The sequence below is a fragment of the Micropterus salmoides genome, unplaced genomic scaffold (assembly GCF_014851395.1).
Source record: "Micropterus salmoides isolate LMB-PRFRI ecotype aquatic unplaced genomic scaffold, ASM1485139v1 Ms_hic_scaffold_6, whole genome shotgun sequence".
Taxonomy (NCBI): Eukaryota; Metazoa; Chordata; class Actinopteri; order Centrarchiformes; family Centrarchidae; genus Micropterus; species Micropterus salmoides.
The window spans coordinates 5,075,848-5,099,488 of record NW_024044348.1 but is presented as its reverse complement, the minus strand read 5'-3'; the positions used below and the strand labels follow the sequence as shown (position 1 = coordinate 5,099,488).

Genomic DNA, 23,641 nt, shown 5'->3' with positions numbered 1-23,641 from the left:
CCAGACATGCTGCTGTCTAAATAAACCCCAAATGAAAAAGAGGCAACATAATGTCAAGATATTGGCCGACTTCCTGTTGGGTTTAGGGCATCGCTCCAAGAGGCTTTTTGGTACGTCTGGACATGATACATGTGCTACAGAAATTTCATACATGTAGGTGAAACGTGCCACGGGGGCTGCTTTGTTGAAGGTCACTTCATGTTGCCAGCAGGTGGCGCTATGACTGTGGGTGAATGTTAGCATGTAGCTGTGTTCAGAGTGCGACTCTCATCAAACGTGTAAAATTTGGTACAGGTCTGGTCATGTACAGTCAAGTTACAACAACTTCCCTTGTCATGGCGAAGCGTTTTTCGCCGCCACGCCACCGTCACTTCGTTAACCGAAAACTCACTCAAGTTTTACAACATGGCATGGTCAATGTGTTAATGGTTTTCTGGGACAGTTTTGAATTTGATGGCCAACCTGGTAGGAGTAGTCCCTCTAAGCATAAAACGTGACATTTCCTGTTGCCAGCAGGGGGCGCTATAATAATAATAATAATAATACATTTTATTTCTATAGTGCTTTTCAGGACACTCAAAGACACTTTACAGTAAAAGCAGAAGTAATGTACATTTAAAACAGATTAAAAACATAAAACATAAATAGCATAATATATGAACAGTAGATGAAACGCCTTGTGACAAAGGAGCAGTGGACTATACTATGACTTTGAGCGAATGATGACATGTGGATGTGTTCAGGGCGGGACTATTATTATCCATATCTAATTGGGTACAGAGTTGAGCATGTATATTGAAGTTATAACAACTTCCTGTTTTTTGGCGAATCGTTGATTTTCAACGCCATGCCACAGGCACACTCATGGACGAAAACTCACCGTTTGTACAACTTTTAATCGTCAATGGGTTTAGACTACACAGTGAAAATTTTAAGTCGATCGCATTAATTCTCTAGGAGGAGTGTGTTAACGTATGAAGAGTGTAAATCGCCAAAAATGACCATTAAATCCAAAATGGCCGACTTCCTGTTGGGTGTGGGGCACTGCTCCGAGAGGCTTTTTTTTATGTCTGGAAATGATACACGTACCACAGAAATTTCGTACACATGGGTGAAACTTTGGCCGGGGGCTGCTCTGTGGGGGGCGCTACCAAGCCATTTTGCCACACCCATGTACGAAATTTTTCACAATTATGTGCAAAGTTTGGTGAGTTTTTGAGCATGGTTAGGCCCCTAAAAAAGTAAAAAAAATTCCTTCAGTTCCAATAGGGACCTCGCCTGTTTTCGGGCCCTAATAATTGAACCCACAATCACCTGTACCAAAGTCAGTGGCATTAACCACTGACCTATCCAGGAGCTCTCGCTTGCTCTCTCTCTCTCTCTCTCTCTCTCAATTCAATTCAATTCAAATTAGCTTTATTGGCAAGAATGTAACAACAACATTGCCAAAGCATCATATATACAACATAAGAACAATCAGCCCCATACATTTAATTAAACAAGTAATTGAAGTGTAAAGTCATCAAAGCGTATGTGTGTTTGTGTTAAAAGAAAAAAAATTTATTAAAAATAAAATAAATAAATAAAACGGTAAGTGTGTGTGTGTTAAAAAATAAAAATATATATAAAAAAATAAAATAAAATAAATGAAACAGTAACGTGTGTGTATATATTAATAGACCAAAAATTAAAATTTAAAAATAATTAATTGATTAAAAATAATTTGAAAAAAAGGGAAAAAAAGAAAAAAAGAAATCTGTATCAAATGTAAAAACAAAACAATTAGTAAAATATCAAATGATCAAAATAATAATAATTTGAAAATCTGTACAATTATTTGTTAGTCTGAGGTCTTTCTCTCTCTCTTTATCCTGATTCTATTCTTGAATTTGGGCTTTGCTAAACTGTGTTTCATATTTTGCTCCTTTTTAAATAAAATTAATATGTTATTACCCTTTCAACTACAAACATTTATATTTGCTAGGCTTAGTCAAAATCAATTATTCATAAATTGTTTAAAACTTATGTGTCCAGAACCCTGTAAAGACAGAAAACCTCAGTATTTTTTATACAGTCTATACTATACTTCCCCAAATAAGCTTTTATTGTCATTATGCATTAAAAAGTATTTTTTTCCATGTAGTATTTAATCGAGATGGCTCTTCTCACACAGTTTAATTATGGAATCAATATAGTCCTAAATGTGTAGCTGGTTGAAAATGTTTTGTACTAGTACATTAAAATGTTTGAATGTGTACACAGTATCTGTACGAATAGATTTAAATGTTCAATCTGTAAGAAGATCTGTAACTGTGCATGACATTTTGTGAACAAATAAAGATTAGCACAAATGCTTAAACTTACATAAAACGTTTTCGTCTGTCTGTAGGTTAAAAAAAAAATCACAGAGAACTTAATATTTTGTGTAAATAAATTGAATGAAATAAAAAACAAGTAAATAAACATTCATATCAGGCACTATCATCATTATACACACTCACACACTTTAATCATATTTGTTGCATTTCACTAACTGCAACTCATGCTCAAAACTGAGGAGATGACCGTGGACTTCAGGAGGAGCCCCCCACTCTGCCCCTCATCACTATACTCAACAGCTCTGTGTCTGCTGTGGAATCCTTCAGGTTTCTGGGATCCACTATATCCCAGGACCTGAAGTAGGAGCCCAACACTGACACCATCATCAAGAAGGCCCAGCAGAGGATGTACTTCCTGCGTCAGCTCAGGAAGCTCAACCTGCCCAAGCAGCTGCTGATCCACTTCTACACAGCCATCATCCAGTCTGTCCTCTGCACCTCCATCACTGTCTGGTTTGGATCTGCCACCAAAAAGGACAGGAGCAGACTACAACCGACAGTCAGGACTGCAGAAAAGATCATCGGTGCCAACCTGCCCTCCATTCAGGACTTTTTTCCAGAGTCAGGAAACGGGCAGGAAACATCACTGCAGATCCATCTCACCCCGGACACAACCTGTTCCAGCTCCTCCCCTCTGGTAGGCGCTACAGAGCACTGTACGCCAAAACCAACAGACTCAGGAACAGTTTCTTCCCACAAGCCATCACTGTGATGAACAGCTGATTTCTGACTCACAGTGTCAGGAACAATTCCTGTGCAATAACCCAGTAACTCTGTCTCTAATCAGCACCTGTTCACTGGTTTCCACTTACTATTTATTTATTCACCATTCTCTGTTCATACAATGTCATATTGTATATACTGTATACCAATACACCTACCTCAGGTCATAAGGTCATAGGTTTTATTTATTTTTTCCAGCATCCTTTGCTCTATGCTCCATCACACTGTGTACATTTATGTGTACCTGTATATCATATCCACCTTCAACATGTACATAATGAGAATAGTTTACTCTTGCATCCTTTGCACTCTGATCACTGCACTATTTGTCAATATGTCTATATTGTTTTGTTCATAGTGTGTATGTTAGTGTTGTCTACTCTGTAGTTTGTGTCTGATTTTATTTTATTATTATTATATTATTATTGTATAAGTAAGCACATCGTGAGCAATGTACAATCCTGAGTCAAATCGTATGTGTGCACATACCTGGCAATAAAACTGATTCTGATTCTGCTGCACTCATGATCGGATTGTGTGCGGAACCAAAGACACCACAACTCTGTTTCCGGTTGGACCATAAACCAGGGGGACTTCCGTTGGTGCTTTTACTTGCTGGATAACGATGGCTTTCCCAGAGTTTACATCGGAGTAATTAAACTCAAAATTATCATCCCAAAATCCGAAGTATGTACACAGTTTATATGCTTATTAAAAGTATTATGTATTATGCTAACCAAAGTCACTTAGCTAACCATTGCTAACACACAAGTTGGTTGCTGGGGAATAACTAACATCGACACGCTGTTACCGTTAAATTACCGTTTATTAAATAATACAACGGAAGGTGCATTTAGCTAACACTTATAATAATTTAGTTGTTAATAATTAAGAGGCTCAACATCCAACCTTCAACAACTCGGTCCTGCAGTTTAAATGCACCCAAACAGCGTAACATGCTAGCGGCTGTGTTGACTGTTGTTGGCCAGAAATATCTTTTCCCTGCGTGAGCTAGTTCAGTCACAGTTTCTTAAATTCATTAACATGTTTTAAAACAGCCACGGGGTGGGAAAAAAAAGTCTAATTAAATAAACAATATCAATAATTTGATTTAGCATTAAGGAGGTCACCAGTATGTATTTAATATGCATGCACCTTAGTTATTAACCCTTCTGCAGCTCTCCAAAGTTATAACTAGTATTTTATTATACGTTTTTTATTGTCTGATTTAAAAAAAACATTTATAGTTAATTGAATGTGTTTCTCTGTAACGGGCTCTTTCATATATACATTTACAGTGAATGCACATGATAATTGAGATGTTCTGTACTCACATTTAACTGCAGATCAATCTCTTCATTAGTACCTCTACTTTTTGCACCTGTTAGGTGTGTAGGAGAAGATTGTGATGTGTTTTAGGCTAATTCACTACGGCTTTAGCTATAATTACACTAACTTATTGAAGAACAATAGAAAACACATGGGTAGTATCTGTATTTAGGGCCTATAGGCCTTTATCACAGTAGAAATCTTGAAAGAAAAACAATATCTTGCAAACAAAATAGAATAGAGCATTCAATTGACGTTGAAGATATAAAACCAGGTCAAAGTTCATTTCAAAACAGTGACGTGATGTGAGTCTCAAACCTTCTGGTAGTTTGTCATTGTGGTTGTCTTAATCCTGCCTGTAACTTTCTTTTTATTGCTCTGCACAGGCTGATGGCCAGTCTAGCTCCTACCATCCCATCTGCTCTCGCCTCATTTCTTTCCTCGTTGCTTCCCCGCGGCTTCGCTGTGGGGCCATCACGGCTCTGCGAGGGCATGCTGGGGCTGTGGTGGGTTGGCCGCTCGCTGGAGGCTGGATCCCTGCTGGGGAGGGATGGGGACACAGAGTGGGCCTTGAAGGATCACACTAACCCGATGACTCAAAGCCGAGATGGTGAACTCACAATGAACTCTGAGTCCAAAACAGCTCAGACCAACAGCACAGAGGCAGAAAAGGTAAATTGAGTTCACAGTTTTAAAATGACAAACATGAATACAGCTTTGATCACTATTTAGATGAAGATTTTGAAGAACAAAACATTTATTTCATTCAGAAAGGAGCTTGAAATTACATGTTTAGTAGTAGATACATAGTTTTGTACCTAGTTCACATCTTTTTAGTCATGCAAAAGGAAATTAAAAGTACTCATTGCACATGAGGTAAATACAATTTTGAACCTGTTGCGCCTAATTTCTGGGCCAGAGGGTGTGATGTGAGCGTTGCAGCTAGGGGCACCATAGCATGAAACAACAAGAGAAAGCTGTTTGGGTTCACTTCTGTTTAAAACAACCACAGCTGACGAGTTTGACGAAGCTCTATCTGAACAGATATGACTGTAAACTGTGTGCCTCTGCATATTTATGACACTTTGTCTCTTCTTTCGGACAAAAATGCAATTGAAAACATATACTGTGGTCACAGAAATGCTCTGATTAGCTTTATATCACCCCCTTGAGGATGGATGCTTTTTTTTATCTCCAAGACAGTGCGCATGAATATGCTCACAAGTGTGTTGCACGTTTGTGCCCGGTGAGCCAGGTGTTGTCGTTTGCGTTAGAGACTTAGCCACGGCGGCATTTTTGCAAAACTGGTTGAGGCAGATGGCCGTTCACCCTGAGTCATGGTTCTGCTGGTTTCCACCTGCTGAAAGAGAGTTTTTTCTTGCTTATGGTGGGAACTGTTGGATCTCTGTTAATATTACTATTACTATATTAGATAACTTCTGTAATGAATTGACGCTATATAAATAAAACAAAATTTAATTTAAATAAATTCTACTTTCAGCATGCTAACATTTTCAGAAAGACAATGCTAACATGCTGATGTTAAGCAGGTATAATTTACCTTAAATGTGCACCATGTTCACCATTTTAGTTTAGTGCGTTAGCATGGTAACCTAAGCTAATATTTGCTAATTAGCGCTAAACACAAAGTACAACTGAGGTGGAGGTGAAAGTAGTAGTAGTAAATTTGACTTTGACCTGATGATGGTGCCAGAAGAAAAGTCACGGGATCACCAAAGGTATTACAATTTATCTTTTGGAGGTCATGAATTTCTGAACCCCAATTTTTGGCAATGCATCCAATAATTATCAAGACATTTCACTTAAAACAACAAATGTCAGCTTCATGTTGGCGCAAGAAGAAAAGTCAGAGGTTACTAATTTCAGTAGGATTCCTCATTTGGGGACCATGAATGCCCGTACAAAATGTCTGGCAATCCATCCAAAAGTTTTTGAGGTCAACCCATATTGCTATGCATACTGACATTCAGATAGCACGGCTAAAAACACCATCAACCTCCTGTCGACATTAAACAATTTAACCTCTCAGACATTATTTATATTATATGTCTTTGTTTCCCGTTCTTGGATATTTTTTTGCAGTGTTTAATTATTCAATAATTCATGTCTGTTTTAATTCTTTAACCCACTTGTGTTTTTAAACTCAAAGACTGTGTAGAGGCTAAGCCCAAGCTTTTCCCCTGAGGTCCTGTCCCGTGGTTGAGTAATTGATGCACTTTTACCTTGTTGGATCAATGAAAGTCCTCTTTGCAGTTAAACCCATTGGTTTCATCAGTTTCCATTGTTTCTGCAGACAATCTTCATTGTATGCGTGTGGCTGTGTGCTGGGATGGCATGCGTATGTGCGTGGTCAAAAACTGTCTATGCTTCTGGGTGGCATCTGAAGACCCAAAGATTGGTTCCTATTTATTCTAAGAGCGCTAATTGGCTCTTATAGACTGCTTTGTTTCTCCATGATGCAGCTGACACTCTGACGCCCATTAAGTTCACGTGTTTTACTGCTTTCTTAGAAACTGTCGCCATGATTGCATATGAATTCTTTTCATGCTTAACTGCAGAGTTTCTTCTTCATAAGTACCTGTAATCATATTCTAACTGTAAAATCGGTTTTATTATCATTTATCCAGCTTTGTGCTGATGTTTTTCCCCATTGTCATTCAGAATGTCTCAACGGCCTTGATAAGAAAGATGCCTTGCAATTATGATTCAATGTAATATTCAAAAGGCAGTAGTCAAGTATCAATCTGCCACGTCCCAGACATTAATCCATCCTGGCTGACTGGTGCAAAGACATCTCAATGTTCAGCCTTGAGGTTCTTCATCATTTTACATTCACCAGCAGCAACCATTTTGTCTCGGTTGCAGACAGAAGAAGCGGAGTTAATGCAAGCCTCTCTGCTTAATTGAGTGCATACCCTGTGGGAAGATAATGAATCGGTCCTTGTAATTTCCACAAAGAAAGAGTCAGAGCAGCTTCACAGATAAAATGATGTGTTAATGTACAAGTGCACTGCAATCAATACACATTCAAAGCACAACCTACCTATCGGTTCATTTTTGTACCGAGTGGGATTGAGTCAACATGGACATTAATTATCACTGTTATGAACATTAAAATGAAACTACATAGTGTTTTCACAGTTATTCTTAGTGTGGAAAATACTGACTAACACTGATGGACTTGATGGCATTTGAGTTCTGTTACAACTCTATCTATCTGTCTGTCTGTCTGTCTAATTTGTTCCTTTATGCTCTTGCGTATTGATAAATATTTTATTTCTTATCCACTGACCAGTTACCTGTCAAACCATAAGAAGTAGGTTCATGGTTCATACATGAAGCATGATGCCATCCATAGTGACGAAATCAACAGCCCTCTCTCAACTTTCTTAGTTTTCTGAGTTCTTACTAAAAGTTGCTCTCAGCAGCTTTGTGAACAGGTTTCTAGCCTAGTGTTAAGATAAGATAGCTTACCTAATTATTTAGGCAGCATTAGAAATGCACCATAAGTAAATATAAAAAGATTTTGTAATGTAAATGTTGTCTTTTATAGGCACTAATGGAGATGGCAGCAAATAAAGAAGCTTTACTACAAAGCGCCGTCTGGATCAAGTAAGTTGACGCACTGCCTCGCACAAAGGGAACTGGGAGCTTTTTGTCTCTTAATCTGATTCGTAGAGATAATTTAGATTTTTGTAGGGTGAATAAACACTTGGATTGCTTTGCTTTATTTGTCAATAAAATGAAAAATACAACATATCAGACTTTGTCAAGTACTGGACGTATTTCCATCATTGTCCCTGGTGTTTTCAAGATGGAGACAGGCTATCTTTGTCTCATCAAAGAATAAGTAAGAGAGTGTTTTTTTTTTCATGTTGTTTAGTGTGTGGGTCCAAGCAAAGTCTTAAATCTCTTTTTGAAATAAGAAGTGTTTCATCTGCTGTGCATCATAGTTATTTCTAGGGAATGTACTTTGCTTTGCTTCTTGATTATCTCTAATGTAGCTATTTCTAAATAATATATAATTATTACCAAAGCATCTTGGAACATAATCTTGTAATCACACTAGAGCCGCCCATTGTTGAATGAAAAAGGTAAGCCTACATATAGAGACTTATATGTGCAGCCCAGCAGGACTGTTTTATCCACCCATATTTACTCTCTTCATCTTAAAAATAGTGTTTCCGGAATAAATAACTACTGAGTGAAAGCCAACATCACTTTCACCGGCTACATTCTATTTAATGAATTCACCATCTGGCATCACTATATTACAAATAGGAACCGAATGAATTACAGAAAATAAATAATTTCCATCAAAACAAAGCCATGTTGCTGTTAATATATCAGAATCAATCCAGTCAATCAAGTTAATACCCAGCACTGGTGTGATGCTTACCATTTTCACCATCTTAGTTTAGTTTGTTACCATGCTAACGTTTGCAATTGCTCAAAACACAAAGCACAGGTGAGGCTGATGGGTATGTCATTAGTGTTTTTGGTCATAAACCAAAGTGTTGGACAAAGTAAAATTTTGATCCGATGATTACTCTAGATGAAAAATGTAATTAATTATTAAGTTATTAGGATTTACCCTCTGGAGAACATGAATGTCTGAACAGAATTTCATGCCAATTAATTCAATAGTTTCTGAAATAAAGTGGTAGAAAGACTGACCAGATGACAGGTGAACATTGCCATCCATGGAGCCATACCGCTAGCATAGTAAAAAAAAATGAATCATAAAAGCACATAATCAATACATCTATTTATGAAAATGAAAGAAAGTTTCCTAGACAAAAAAAAGCATCATAAAAGACAGATGTCTGGCATTATTCAAGGTGCAAACAATGGATTAAATGGTAAAACATAACACAATGCATTCAGATGTCCTCCTTCAGTTTAGGAATTATATGTAGCGTGCAGTATGTAAGCTTCGGCTTGAAGGTTAGAGGGTTTGACAGTTCATTACAACTATGGCACTAGAATACAGAAAACACTCTTCATCTTAGTGTTGAAACTACAGACTTAAGGGTGCTTAAATGAATTAAGATGTTATTAAAATCTTTCTTAGAGATGCTCGTGTCACCATTTGAAACTGACCTCATCCCGTACTAAAGAGCATCTCTTCCGTTCTTCCTTCTCTCCCTCCATATTTGACAGTTTTACCATATTGAGCGTGTTATGTTTTGTCAACGCTGTGGTTTGTGTGTCTTCTGCACTTTCTTGCTGTGTATGTACTGCCAACATTTTCTCCTGCTCCAGGCAGTGCACTGTGTTGTGTCCTGATTAAACTGGCCTGTGGTTCTCCCAGAGAGTGAAACTGGAGAAAATTGCATTTGCTGCCACCAAGTCTCCTTGTGATGAGCCACAAGGGAGAGCAGCTGCATTCTGGACTGCTCCCCAAACAAACTGTTATCTAATCTCCTAATTATAGACCGATCACCCATAACAGTATGACCACTGACAGGTGAAGTAAATAACACTGATTGTCTTGTTACCATGGCATCTGTCAGTGGATGAGATTTATTAGGTAGCAAGTGAGCATTGTGTCCTCAAAGTTGATGTGTTATAACTGGCGAGTGTAAGGATCTGAGTGACTTTGACAAGGGCCAAATTGTGATGGATAGACAACTGAATCAGAGCATCTCCACAACGGTCTGCAGAGGTCAGTACCTATTAGGAGCGGTCCAAGGAAGGAAAAGCAGTGAACCGGCGACAGGGTCGTGGGAGGCCAAGGCAAATAGCTGAAAGGGTTGATGCTGGTTCTGATAGAAAGTGCATCACAGTTTGTTGCGTAGCCGCAGACCGGTCAGGGTGCCCATGGTGATCCTATCCGTGGAACTGGACCAACAGACGACGGTGGCGTCGTCTGAGGAATCAAGTTATAGATGTAACTTGATTCCTCAGACGAGGCAATACAAATTCTCAGCTGTGTTTGCATTCATTTGTGTTGATTTCCCCTCAGATTTGCCTGCCAGGCGCAATCCAGAGTCCAGCAGAACGTGGCAGTGCACTGTGCCTGTGGAGAGGCGTGTGAGGGCGAGTGCGTGGATGTGTGTCTGCGTGTGTGTCGGGACATCCAGCCAGGAACAGAGCTGCTTTGTACGGAAACGCTGTGGGAAAAAGTCAGACAACAGAAAAGCCTGACGCACAGGACCACTCCGCTAGACACACAGGTAACGGCTGTAGACAGGCAGACGGGTGGTTAATCGATCGATCAGCCAAAAAGATCAGCTGATTAGGTTTGTAGTCACATTGGAGTCTAAGGAAGGATTTAGTGATTAATAACCAGGTTTATCTTCCAGAACAGTGTGTGATTGGGTTCATTTTGCCAGCTTTGGGTATCAAAATGTGTCATGCAGTTTTATTGAAATTAAAAACTAATCCAGTATAGAAAACATTTTCAAGTATTAAGTTGCACTGCGACTCTGCAGTTATAAATGTTAGTATGTCATTAGTAAAGGCTTATTGGCCCGTTAACTCTGATGTCTTCAATCAGTTTTGTGTAAATGTAAATGCGCTCTACACTACATCTGCATTCACCATTCACACTCCATTGCCAGGGGCAATTCGGGGTTCAGTGTCTTGGCCAGGGGCACTTCGACATGCAGTCTGGAGGAGCCGGGGATTAACGAGCAACCCGCTCTACCTCCTGAGCCACAGCCGATTAGCTACTTGGAGTCAATGATTTTCACTGAGTGGTTAGTCACCACCATAATTTTAATGTGGACAACTAAAGCTGGCCAATAATTCAGTATTATCATTTAAATTCATCTCATTTAACTATTTTCCCTGTTATTTTTAATATTTATAATATAACATCCTCATCTCAGGAAGTAATGATTCAGTTTTTTTCAGTCACATGTATACGGAAAAAAGTAACATTACTAAAAGCTCTCACAACTTCCAATCCTAAATACTAGGTATTGTATTTTTTTTTATTTAAAGGATTTTGTTTTGGATTAAATATAAAGAAATTCGCTTAAAGCTGCATTAGTCCGTTTTTGTTTTTTGGCCAACCAAAACAACGAGCTGAAAGACACAAAAAACACTCAGTGTCTTAGTCACTACAAGTGACCCCTTTTACATTACACATAGTCATTTCACTATATAGAATTATTAATTAATGCAGCTTTAAAATTATGAAAATGAGTTTATTTTTTTACCCCATTAGTTTGAATACTTTAATGCATATTATCAACATTGAGGCAGCGTTGTAGTAATTACATCAATATTAATTTAATCCATGATTGTCCGTCACTTCTCACAGTCTGATTACTGATTTATAATGAATTATAAATGATTGTCTTGCATTAATTAAGTCAATAATGATGAGTATTACAGTAAAGTGGTACCAAACAGGTTACATGGCCCTGATGAATGCCATTAGACTCTGGCTGCTTCAGTCTACTTCATATTAATTAATTCTCTCCACCTGGAGAGCTAGAGGGACAGTTAACTCCAGCGTTCAGAGGACTCAATAACAACAATTGACCCCAGAAATCCTCATTTACCCATCCAGTTTTATAATTACAGCCCCAGACAAAGAGTAAAAACGAAGGCCTTAGTAGATGAATGAGCATCGACGCCATTGATCAGCTCAATGATGAAAGCAGAATTTCCTCATCATCATTATTTATTGTCACTGACATCAGTTAGTTTCAGTTGAGAGCTTTGTGAGGGAAAACCTTTCTAGTCGACTGAAATGCACTCAAAAGGAGGATGAGAGTTGGAGATGAATAATTAGAGGATGAATCATTTCTGGCACACACAAAATACATCAGTTAAATGAAAACACCAAGCAAGAAAACAAAATCATTAAAGCACGTTTGTTATATAGTAATAATGTGCTCTCCAGCTTGCCTTTTATTATTTCTGGTTTGTGTAGCATTTATATGCTGTTATTGATGGGCCATTAAGGAGAACGTTCATGCAGAAAGTACCCAGCAGCAACAGACTGCGGCTGTACTGTAGATATCTTATTAAACTCTTGCTCTTGTAGAGCGCCGATTTAAACAGATTGAGGCTATAAATCATGAATGCATCTCCAAAACAATTATGAATGCTAAATGAAAGATAATAAGATAAGAGGCCTGCAGGGAAATTACATTGTTTTAGTAGCACATATCCATTAGCTTTGGAAGAAAGTTGTAATTTGGGCAAAAAATACAATAACATAGATAAAATAACCTTTTAAAGTGAATAACAAGTAATAAAAGACAAAAGCAAACAAATAAATAGAATATTATTATTAACATATTATCATTCCAGAGGAAATGGTATTGAAGCAAATGTTGTTGTTTGGTTTTTTTACATTGTTCTATTGCTAAATTTATTTTAAAAGTATCTGAATACTTCCTCTACCAATTGTACTCTTCAGCATTGTACAGAAATTCAGTGTGAAGTATTGGAGATCAACAGTGTGTGAAAACTGTCAAGTTACCATAACAGTAACTTAAAATAAATAAAGTCTGTAATCATTATTTTATAATGCCTATTTTGATCATTTAGTGTTTTGAGGATTGTTTGATTAACCGTTTATTGTTAAATCTATAGAATGACAAAAAGCCCACGGTGATGTCCTCTTGTTGCTTGTTTTGTCTGACCAAGAGTCCAGATTTATTCAGTTTACAAGGATATAAAACAGAGAAAAGTCACAAATCCTCCATCTAAGAGGCTTAAACCAGAGAATGTTTGGTATTTTTGCAATTATACATCAATTGTCAAAATTGTTGCAGATACGTTTTCTATTAATCAGCTAACCATTGCACACGGTAATCTTTTTTGTTGAATAGATAACAAAGTGGAACAGATAAAAGACCCAGAGACCAACATATCGATCACTCATGGAAAGGAAGAGGAGACTGAAGACAAACAGGAGGAAGAACAGAACAAAAACCAAAGCAGAAGCATCAAGAGAAGACACCCAAACACACACATGAGGAAGAGGAGAGCCAAGAAAATCCAGAACAGAACAGCTAACGCATCCAATAAAAGTGTCGCAACCACAACAGCAGATGGACACACAAACAGTAGAGGCAGTGTCCCGGCTGTTGTGGACCGACAGTCGCGCTGTAAATCTGCAGACGGACAGGCAGACTCGAGAGGCCTCTCTGCACCTCCTCCTGCCCGCTGCAGCTCCCGCCTAGCTGCTAAACCGCGTCGCGTTCACTGTCTGACCAGCCGAGGGAAGCAACCCCCTGCCCGCCCCGACCTGCCCAAACAGACAGAGGGACGGTGCCGGAGCGCCACAGAGGGCTCCAGGCCTGTCACAGAAAAGGAGGTTTCCGTGAAGATATCACACCAGGATGCTGTGGCTATTTCAGCTGCCTATGTAGCCGGGGCGGCGTGGCGTCCAGAGATCAGAGAGAGGCGCTACAGGTGTTCCAGCTGTGGCAAGAAGTTCTTCCAGATCGGTCACTTAAAGAAACACCAGTTCAGTCACACAGATGAGAAACCCTTCAGCTGCCAAGAGTGTGGGAAAAACTACACCTCTGCAGAAAGCTTCAGAGCCCATCAGGTAGGAAGTGTGATTGGATGATTGAGTGGATGAATTTCTTTTTTTTAAATTTTCTTGAGTTCAAAGTCCAAAAGGATAACTTAAATTTGGTTATTTAAGAGGTGTGACCAAGATATGTAGTGAGCAGAACATTTCACAGAGCAATGTAGCAGTAAATTCAAAACAGTAAATGTCACTGGAAATGTATTAGTATTGTTTATAACAACTATGAACGACAACACAAATATATTTAAATTAAGATGAAAAAAATAAGACTAACATATGAAATCCATCCTATGAAAAGACAAGTATAATAAGTATAGCTGAACTATAATAGAAATATAGAGTAACTTAACACAAGGCTGAAAAGCTGATTCAACTCTGTTTTACGTCTGACCGCCGCAGTCACAGGGTAGTGTGGCGGTACTGTAGTACACCTGTACGTCACTGCTGCAAAAACAAGACTTTCAGAGGGGTTAAGTTACTCATGTAGCATCTCATCGCAAGTCCATTTTACTAGCGGCCAAACAAGCATGTGTAACGGGGTGGATCAGTTGTGTCACAATCCCCGCGAAATGACTCGTTTCACTATCAGAATGTGATCTGTATCATGTATGTCAATTTGTCCTCAAGAGAAATCAAACAAAAAGAACAAAAAATAAAATAAAGATAAAACAAATCTTACGCGGGGAAATGTAAGTGTCCAGGCAAGCATAGCGTTTATGCGGTTTATTTCCATTTCAAGCAAGCAAACAAACAAACTTCTACCTGTGCTAAATGTGACTACCCCTAAATGTAGATTCACCTGCCCAAGCTACCCAGTTCCTCCAAAACAAAAGCCCAAATAAATTAACTAAAATAATAATATTAACATTGCCATCAAGCTAATTCTTTAAGGAAAAAACACAACAAAATAAATTAATATTTAGTTATTACATTAAATTAGAAAACAAGGAGTAGCTCCAATATGATCCATTCAGTCGATAACATTTGAAAAATATAGAAGAGCCGCACAATTATCATATTACTCCCATTCAAGTTAGTGTGGGGCTAAACCTGAAGTTAGCTGCCTCGGCCGGCAGAAGTAGAAGGTGTAACACAACCGCCAACTAGCGTTAGTGTATTATGGATATTTGAGGCAAATATAATTTATGCAGAGTTTGTGATAATATATCAGCCAGTGTATTTTTATATTTTTTATGTTTTTTTTTTTACACAAACAAATCTGACTAATAGCAAGAAATATCAGTACAGAATTGCCAAAGAAGGTGGTAATTGTAACTCCACAAAGACGTCTGTCCTCTTTCATTCTGTTGACTCTTGATTCTGCTATAAGAGTTGTTATCCTGTTTGCTCAGTTATCCACAGGATTAAAAAAAAACAAAAAACCCTTGACAACTAAATGGCCAAAACAAGTTATGTCACCACTGGCTTTTTTTAAGCGGTGTGTGGGTACAGGGAGTTTTTCCCTCTACTGAATGCTCCCTTGATGGCCACGAGCTTAGTCATCATGCAGAGTAGCAATTTACTCATCGCAATGAATAGAAACAATAGAAGTAGTAATAATATATTTTATTTCAAATAATAATGGTGTTATTTTCTAGATGAGTCACCGCGGAGAGCGTCCTTTCTCCTGTCCTCACTGTGAGAAGACCTACGGCCTGAAGCGGGACCTGAAGGAGCACATGGTCCTGCACACCGGAGAAAAGCCTTACGTCTGCGAGCACTGTGGCAAGGCATTCGCACGCCGCCCCTCCCTACGCATCCACCGCCTCCTTCACTGCAGCAGAATGATTTACACACAGCCGCCTAAGGTACTAGCAGCTAGTTACTGTTACTCTGCGCTGTTAAAAGTTCCCTATGGCATTTTAGACCTCTGGTAGCTCTACGGAGCTGTTTTTCTGTGAGTGGAGCCTTGTTTTGTTTATCTCGTGCACACGAGGGCGCACATTTGACACAGTCCTACCAATGGTTCCTATGATTCCACTGATCTACAGGTGCAGTTAACACGCCATGAAACACTGCAATGCAGCAACAAAGGCAGGAAAGAAGAAGAAAAGTGCATGCTAGTGAACATGTAAACTATGCTGGATTTAAAGTACTTGCAATAAAACTAATTGCAAATGTTGTGTGAGGAATGAAATACATTAAGCCACACGGTAGAGGTCAAGGATACACACAATGCATTTTGGTGAGTAACACTGAATTTTTTTTTACAAGGAAACTCCATGTGGCCCCTTTAAGTGCTTGTTCACCCATCTTTGGCGACATTTTCAAATTATCTCTGTGTTAAAAAGGTGGACGGTGGGCAGCTTAATTGATTCATTTTTCACTCATGCACATAATTTCTCCTGAAATCTGCAATCACAAAGGAAGAATAGTTGAATAATTGTTGCTGCTGCTGCTTCACCTTCCCCTCAGCTATTTCCAACTTTAAAACACAGTTTCTTAAAAAAGTCCCTGCACCTCTCAGCCCACAGTCTTTCACATAACATCGTTAAATTTGCATGCTGGTCTTGTTTTTTTTCCCCCCCAAACAGCAGTTTGATCTTAAAGTATTTAGAACTAGGGGAGAAAAACACGCTACATCTGATTTAGCATTTTCTCTCCCAGGTGCAGTGTGCTCTCTGCCCCAAGCTGCTGGCTAACTCCGGCTCTCTGAGGAACCACATGAAGCTCCACACGGGGGAAAAACCTCACATCTGTCAGCACTGTGGGAAGTGCTTCAGTCAGAAAGGTAATGTCCGAGGCTCAAGCCTGATCCTGGAGATGCCACGAGCTGTTAAAGAGTCAGTTGTTGTTGTTTTGTGGAGAACTTACTAAAGGCCAGCGGGGGGACCGACCTCCTGACTGATATTGTCACTGAGGATTTCAATAAGGACTGTATTCACTAGTCTAAAGAGGTTGTGTTGTTCAGGTGGTGTCGATTAGAACACCCACAAAGCAGCCTTGTTTTACTTTCTTTAATCTTGGTTGCCTTTAACAGTAGTCATACAGACGCGTGATTCCAATAGTTATAGTGTGTGGTCTGCCAAGAACAAAATTAGCAATAATCAGAAACATTGTCCCTGCATCACATGAACAGAGTTATCATGCTGCCTAATGCATAACTAATATTCATTAATCACTAGAAACTTAACAGACGGCACTAACGAAACGAAACTAAACTAAACTAAACTCGTGGCTGCACACGGAGGGCGCAGCTAGACAACTACATCATCAAACAAAGTCTTTTCTACAGATATCAGTAAGCTAAGTATTCTTGCAACCCAGGGTCTGTGGGAGGTAAATTATGGTAAAAATTAATTGATCAAGTAAAAAAAACAGCAAAGATAAACAGTGTTTCAAACAAAATCTTATTAATTGTTTAGATTCTGAATGCACCTCCCTCCGCTTGACCACTTTTTTCATGTTGAAAAATGTTAGATAAAAATGTTTAATGAGCAAAACAATCTGAAGATCACCAGCAGGTTTTACTAACTCCTAACTTTAGCCCGGGATCTGACCTGCAGTGCAGCGGTGAGTTTTCTTCTCACATCACCACCTGACTGTGACTCACTGAGCCCAGCTTTTCTTTTTAAAGTTAAAATGTGTCTCTCATCTCGTAATCAGTTTAGTTTCTATACGATGGTCTAAACAGCTAGCTCTCGTTTTCTGTCATGTTTAAAGCTCCTCTCATACATAAAGTACAGATTGCCTGTCTGTACATTTTGAAGGACAAAGTCTTCCTCCTCCTCAGCAACAAAACACATCGTTGCTCAGTTCAGTGCACTCAGGGGGTTTTAACTGTTACAACTTTACTTGGTCTTTGTTTGTTAACAAACTTTAGATAGATATTCCTGTAGAACTGATATCACGGTGTCTGTTCGTTGACTTTATGAATCTTCTATCCTTATCTCACTGTTACTATTTATGTATCATTGAACGTTTCAAAAAGGGAAAGAAATAAACAAACCTCACATGGAGACATGTTTGTTTCCTGTTTTTAGTCTCATTACACTCACACTCCATCTGGTCGCCTAATAATGATGTCTTTAAAGCAACGGACTCTAGAGAATCTTGGGAAATAAAAGGAAAATCTGTGGCTACACTGTTCTGCAAACGGTCTCGCATTGAAGGAATACTATAACATTTTGGAAAATACACTTGTCAGTTGTCTTGCCTGCCAGGTGTAAAATGATTTGACATTTGAATGACATTTCTTCTCTGTGCTTGGAGAGAGAATAGGCAAGGACATGTTTTTAGCTTAACTAAGCACCATTGCTGCCAACTTAAGGACTTTCTTACTAGATTTAGCAACTTTTTGTCTAAATAATAACTAATGACAAAGGTAACTGATCATATACCAACCTTTCAAGCAGACTTTAGCTATTTTCCATTAACTAATCGTTGGCACCACTGCTCAGCACAGCTAACCTCCACGAAATAGAAAAAAAGGCCAAATGATGTCTTTGTTTTCACATTGTATCTTGTCAGCTACACCAGGACTAGATGTTTTTGGTCATAAGTAGCTCTAAAGCATTCCAGTGTTTCCCAAATATGGACTGCATTTTGCAGAGAAACACAAAGAGATGTTATCCATTACGTTACAAGATGCAAATGCGGGATATATTCAAAGCACGGTCCAGGTAAAGCAACAGTGCAGATGTCATTCGTTAGCCACAACATTGGTTTCGTTTTACTAGACTACGTCATTAACAAGCCTCCTCCACATGCAGGTCACGTGCAAAAAATCCAGAAGACAAGTTCGGTGTCTTTTCAGCGGCTTTATAAAACGTACTGTTGGGGTGGTGATGCTTTGCCTTTGGTGTGGGAGACCTGGGTTCAATTCCCACTCCGAGACATCCACCATTGTGTCCCTGAGCAAGACACTTAACCCCTCGTTGCTCCAGAAGCGTGTGACCTCTGAGATGTATAGCAATTGTAAGTCAATAAATAAATGTAAATGTACTGCTGATGGAGAAAGTCAGCAGAGCAGGTCTAGGTGTATGTGAATATAACTGAAGGGAAAGGCAATTACATAAGTGAGTAGGTAAAATAAGATGGAGAAATAATCTAGTAGAAACAGAATCTAAACTAAAAAATAGAAACTATTTAGAAACTAAATATACCCTGCTAACACTGACCAACACTGTCATTCTGTGGGAAACACTGCATTCCTCATGAAGCACACACAAACAACATCTCAATCAGCTTTGGAGTTGTTAAAATGCAAAGTGGCACCTTTGACAGAGCTAGGCTAGCTGTTTCCTCTTGCTCCACAAGCTAATTGCCTCCCAGAGCTGCCGTTTTACCAAGTACACATGAAATTGATATTGATCTTCTCATCTGACCTTCAGTAAGAAGTAAACATATTTTCCCAAACGTCAAAGTGTTCCTTTAATCATAAAAGACAGAACACATCATTGTGTTGGGATTATATTTATGGGTTAAGTTGTTTTTGTGACACTGAGAGGATGTCTCCAGCTGTGATCAATTCCTGCAATTTATGTTTTCATTCGTCAGAGTGACAGCATCAATTTGGTGAGAGAACCTATTATTCACATATTATTGGAAAAATGCATATTCACAGTTCCCCTGCGGCCACAACCAAGTATAATCTCCGACTATCTCTGTCTTCCAGTCTAACTGTCTGTCTGTGCGTCTCTCAGGGAACCTCGAGTGCCATCTGAGAATTCACAATGGAGAGAAGCCGTATCCCTGCTCCGAGTGTGACCAGAGTTTCTCCCAGAAACCAGAACTCCGTCGGCACATGTTTTCCCACACCGGCGGAGGTTTCCTCTGCAGCTACTGCGGAAAATCGCTGAGGGACCCGCACAGCCTGAAGTCACACGAGAGACTGCACACTGGAGAGAGACCCCATCGCTGCCCTATCTGTGGAAAAGGTCAGAACATGATATAAAAATTTAAAAGTCAAATTCAAAACAGGTCAGGGACAATTCCTCTTATCTCACCTAGATAAGTAATTCCATGTGGAATTTGTGATGCCCAATTCCCTCTGCACTGCAGTCCTTATTACTGGGATTGAAGCAGTGTAGCAGAACGTCGCCTTTTACACCACGGCAAGGTGGAACCAAAGTCAGAAAGTTTTAAAATTCAGCACATGGTGGTTTTAAACTTGCGACAATTGATTTTTGGCCACTTGTATTTACAGCTTGTTGTGCTGCCCCCAACTCTGACATCACGAAGACACAGAACAACAACCACCTGAAAATCTGTTTTTTAGCTTGTTCACTTCACATCTGCCTGCTGTGGCTGGAAACGACACTGATGAGAGCATTGGGAGGGAAAGTTGTTGTTAAAAAGATCTATAGCGATGAGGGGAACTGCAGATTTGGGTCACTGTTTCTTCTGTATTATGTGTAGATAAATGAAACCAACATTCAATATCACAATTACATAATTTTTTAAGATTTCTTGCGGTGTTTTCATAATATTATGATGTATTTCTAAAGATTTTCAACATTTGAGGACTGAAATATTGACTGTATCACGTCAGTCGGTCCAGTCAAGGCAGTCGCAGCTCACCACACTTCTTAAAAAGAGTTTAGCATTGCACTCCTTTTAACTTTAAAAAAACAATCATGTCTTAAATCAAAATCAGCAGAACCAGAGGTATCGTCTTTTTAACTCCACACATTCTACTTCTGTCAAAACCTGGTGCCTACATTACCCACAGTGCAACTCAACCGGCAACAGTTTGGTCGGAGATTCAGGCGTGTTACAGTAGTAGCTGCTAATGTAGCCAGCATCCTCTATCCTGCATCAGAGATGAGGAGTGTCCTACAGAGGTCTGAAAAGCTCACTTCAGATTGTTGTTTTTTTAGTAACTTGTAGTCTTCAACCCAGCCGACGCTGACTCAAGTGATTTCGCTTAAGAATGTCAATGTCCCACACATTGTAGATTAAAAATTTCTTTAAAAGGCCATTCAAATGTAGCTCATAAACCATTCCCTCTTAAAAATAGAGACGTGTCAACACGTGTTGACCTTATTGTTGCTTAACAGACATTTTAAATAAGAGATTTAGCGGTTTCATGTGTAAAATGTTAACATGTTAGACAATTCTTATTCAAATAAAATAATTCATTCACGTTATGCTGTTTCCAAAATGCTCTCGTGGCTAAAAATTGAATAAGAGGAGAGTTTCAAAGTGAAAAACAAACTGCAGCTGAAACAAAACAAATGAAATAAGCCAGTCAGCAGCCAGTTGCCCTCTAACCACCTTGTTTGTCTCACTCAGAGGGCAGCAGATGTTCTGTCCTACATACATGATTGGAAAGCATAAACACAGATTCCACAGGTTGTTCACATATACTTTTTATGAAACGTGTTTGCTGAGTTCAGTAGTTCCATTATTGATGAACTCAAATGTTTTTTTAGGCAGTGGCATTTTTATCCCTCGTGACTGGCTAACAGACACAGGTGGCTTGTATTTCTTTTCATTATTTGTCATTATTTTTGTGAAATGTGTTTACAGAAGTGAATTGGTGGGGTTTTTTTTTGTTGACTTCATTTATTCAAAGTTATATGATAGTTTCTTTATATTGAGGATATAATATAGCACAATTCAGGCAGTTTTGGAGTGCTTTACATACAATTTGACTTAAATGACATGAAAAGACCAAAACCAACAAGGAAAGATCTTAGTTCTAAGTATTGTGTGTCTCAGCCTGGTATCTCTTATTCCTCTCAGATATGGAGCTTCATTGTTGTCCAAAAACTACTAAAAAAACATCAGTGAGCCTCACTGACTCACTGCGATGTTTCTTCTTCTTCACCATTAATGCACACACTGTAGTTTATTCTTGTTAAATCCCACATACACCGTCCTGCCGCCCCAATATTAGGGAACCAAATGTGGATTCATCTGCCCTGAAAATAGTTCCCAACAAATGCACTATTTCTTCCTGTTTATGGAATGTTTGCTAAAACTGGAGTGAACAGCTGTTTTAGGCAAAGAGACATTTTAAAAGTAAAACTATATATCTGTGAGCAGTTTTTAGAGATTTACATCTTCAGGAGGAACCAGTGGGCTTAGACGGAGTAGAGAAGTCCAAAAGTATTGAGAGACGGGCTAACACATTGTTGGTTTTAGTCTTTACATGGTATTTTCTGACATAATGAGAGATTGTTTAATGATTACCAACAATTTTGGTAAGAATTAAGAAAAATCAAATAGCAAACACGAGGTTAAGAAAACTGGTAATGTAACAAAGTGAGTGTTTCTTTAACTGTTAATTGATGTTAATAAAGTTTTTATGGACGGGTGATTTTGCCGTTCAGATTTGATGTTTTTTTTTCCCCCCCTCAGGCTACACCTTGGCGACCAAGCTGAGGAGACACATAAAGTCGTCTCACGTGATGGAGAAGCCGTACAGCTGCCACTGTGGCGCTTCCTACACTGTGAGACAAAGTCTGCAGAGGCACCAAGCTCAGCACAGGACTGAGGGAGGAAGTCAGGAGGAGGTGAAGGTGGCGGAGTCGGAGGGAGGACACGGAGAGGAGGAGGTTGTGCAAGAGTTAGCAGCTTTAGGCTCCCGTCACCCAAAGCCAATCAGAGGCAGGCCCAAGAAGAATTCGCTACCTCAAGGGGAAGGCGTTGAGGAGGAGGGCCAAGTGAAGCGGAAAAGGGGACGAGGAAAAGGGGAGGAAAAGGAGGCGAGGCAAGAAGAGAAAGAGACCTCGAGAGCAGACAGGGGAGGAGATGGAGAGGCTTCAGGTGACATCCAACATGCTGTCATCTACGTCCACACAGATGACCTGTCCACGCCAAGCTCCACCCCTCTGCTCCTTGCCTCAGAGAGTTCGCTGCATGCAGGGACAGAGCAGGAGCTGGTGGAGGTGGTGATATCGGAGGGCGCAGAGCAGTGCATCGTGGTCCACGGGCAGCCGGCGGTAGGAGAGCTGCTGATCCTACAGGAGGAGGGCAGCGGACTCTGCTCTGTGGCGCAGACAGTTGAGATAAACACAGTGTAGTACAATGATCCTGTCATCTCCTCCACTTTCCCTCCTCCTGCCCTGTCTTCATTTTCTTCAGCTTATTATTATCATTTGCATACCCCAGATTGCCTTTGAACAACCTCTACAGAACAGATGTGAACTCATTAGACATTATTAGCAGCTGTGACGTTTCCCAGTCGACAACTAGAGAAGTAAGAGTCCTGACTATTACTTAGATGCCAGTATGTTTTGTTGCATTGAGAGGTATTTGCTGCTCGTGTAGAAACTGTTCCCTGAGCTTCTTCAGGGGTGGATTTCTTTAGTTGTGGTTGTTGAACATCAGTGCGCTGTTTGATTCTGAGTGGCTGACAGCTAAAGCTGACATTTACTGCTGATGCTTAAGATAAAACAAATACTTAAGCTGTCACAGTACATTGAAGTTCAACTGGAAGTATCTCAACGTGATATATCTCTCTATATCTATCTATATCTAGTGTTAAACAAAATAAAACAGCAAATACACACAGAAATGCAACCTACTGTAGGTGCGTCTTTATGTTTAAGTGTTTTTGAGTGGACTCTTCCTTTAATTTGATTACTTCTATGTTGGGCTGGGTATCAAAATGTAACTGAATATTTTATTTGACAAAGTATAATGCACAAATTCACCTCTAACTGAATATTAACACACAGTCAACACTTTCACAGCTCTCCTAGCTATTGAATAAAGTCACTATACATGTTGA

General features: G+C 39.3%; 1 protein-coding gene and 1 long non-coding RNA gene across 3 annotated transcripts in view; one reads left to right on the top strand and one right to left on the bottom strand.

Moving 5' to 3' along the window:
- Nucleotides 1-4,480, bottom strand: part of LOC119890280 — a 12,948-nt gene extending 8,468 nt beyond the window's left edge. The window contains exon 1 of the long non-coding RNA XR_005442214.1: nt 3,591-4,480. This is a non-coding gene — a long non-coding RNA (uncharacterized LOC119890280). The remainder of the gene's footprint in view (nt 1-3,590) is intronic.
- On the top strand, nt 3,690-23,641 carry LOC119890278 (oocyte zinc finger protein XlCOF6-like). 2 transcript variants are annotated; one of them, XM_038701461.1, is made up of 9 exons: nt 3,690-3,788; nt 4,817-5,102; nt 8,005-8,063; nt 10,420-10,630; nt 13,250-13,974; nt 15,558-15,767; nt 16,567-16,690; nt 19,605-19,838; nt 22,267-23,641. In XM_038701461.1, exons 5-9 carry the CDS (start codon nt 13,393-13,395, stop codon nt 22,929-22,931), a joined length of 1,815 nt encoding a protein of 604 aa, XP_038557389.1. In that variant the 5' UTR covers nt 3,690-3,788; nt 4,817-5,102; nt 8,005-8,063; nt 10,420-10,630; nt 13,250-13,392; the 3' UTR covers nt 22,932-23,641. The 2 variants fall into 2 exon arrangements, with proteins under 2 accessions (XP_038557389.1, XP_038557390.1); XM_038701462.1 differs by lacking the exon at nt 3,690-3,788 and adding an exon at nt 4,661-4,735.

Excerpts from the sequence above, each read along its gene's own strand:
- LOC119890278 (XM_038701461.1), top strand. The coding sequence starts at position 13,393 with ATGAGGAAGAGGAGAGCCAAGAAAATCCAGAACAGAACAGCTAACGCA. Across the intron at positions 13,975-15,557 it reads AAAGCTTCAGAGCCCATCAG|ATGAGTCACCGCGGAGAGCG; the intron begins GTAGGAAGTGTG and ends GTTATTTTCTAG. Across the intron at positions 19,839-22,266 it reads CTGCCCTATCTGTGGAAAAG|GCTACACCTTGGCGACCAAG; the intron begins GTCAGAACATGA and ends TCCCCCCCTCAG.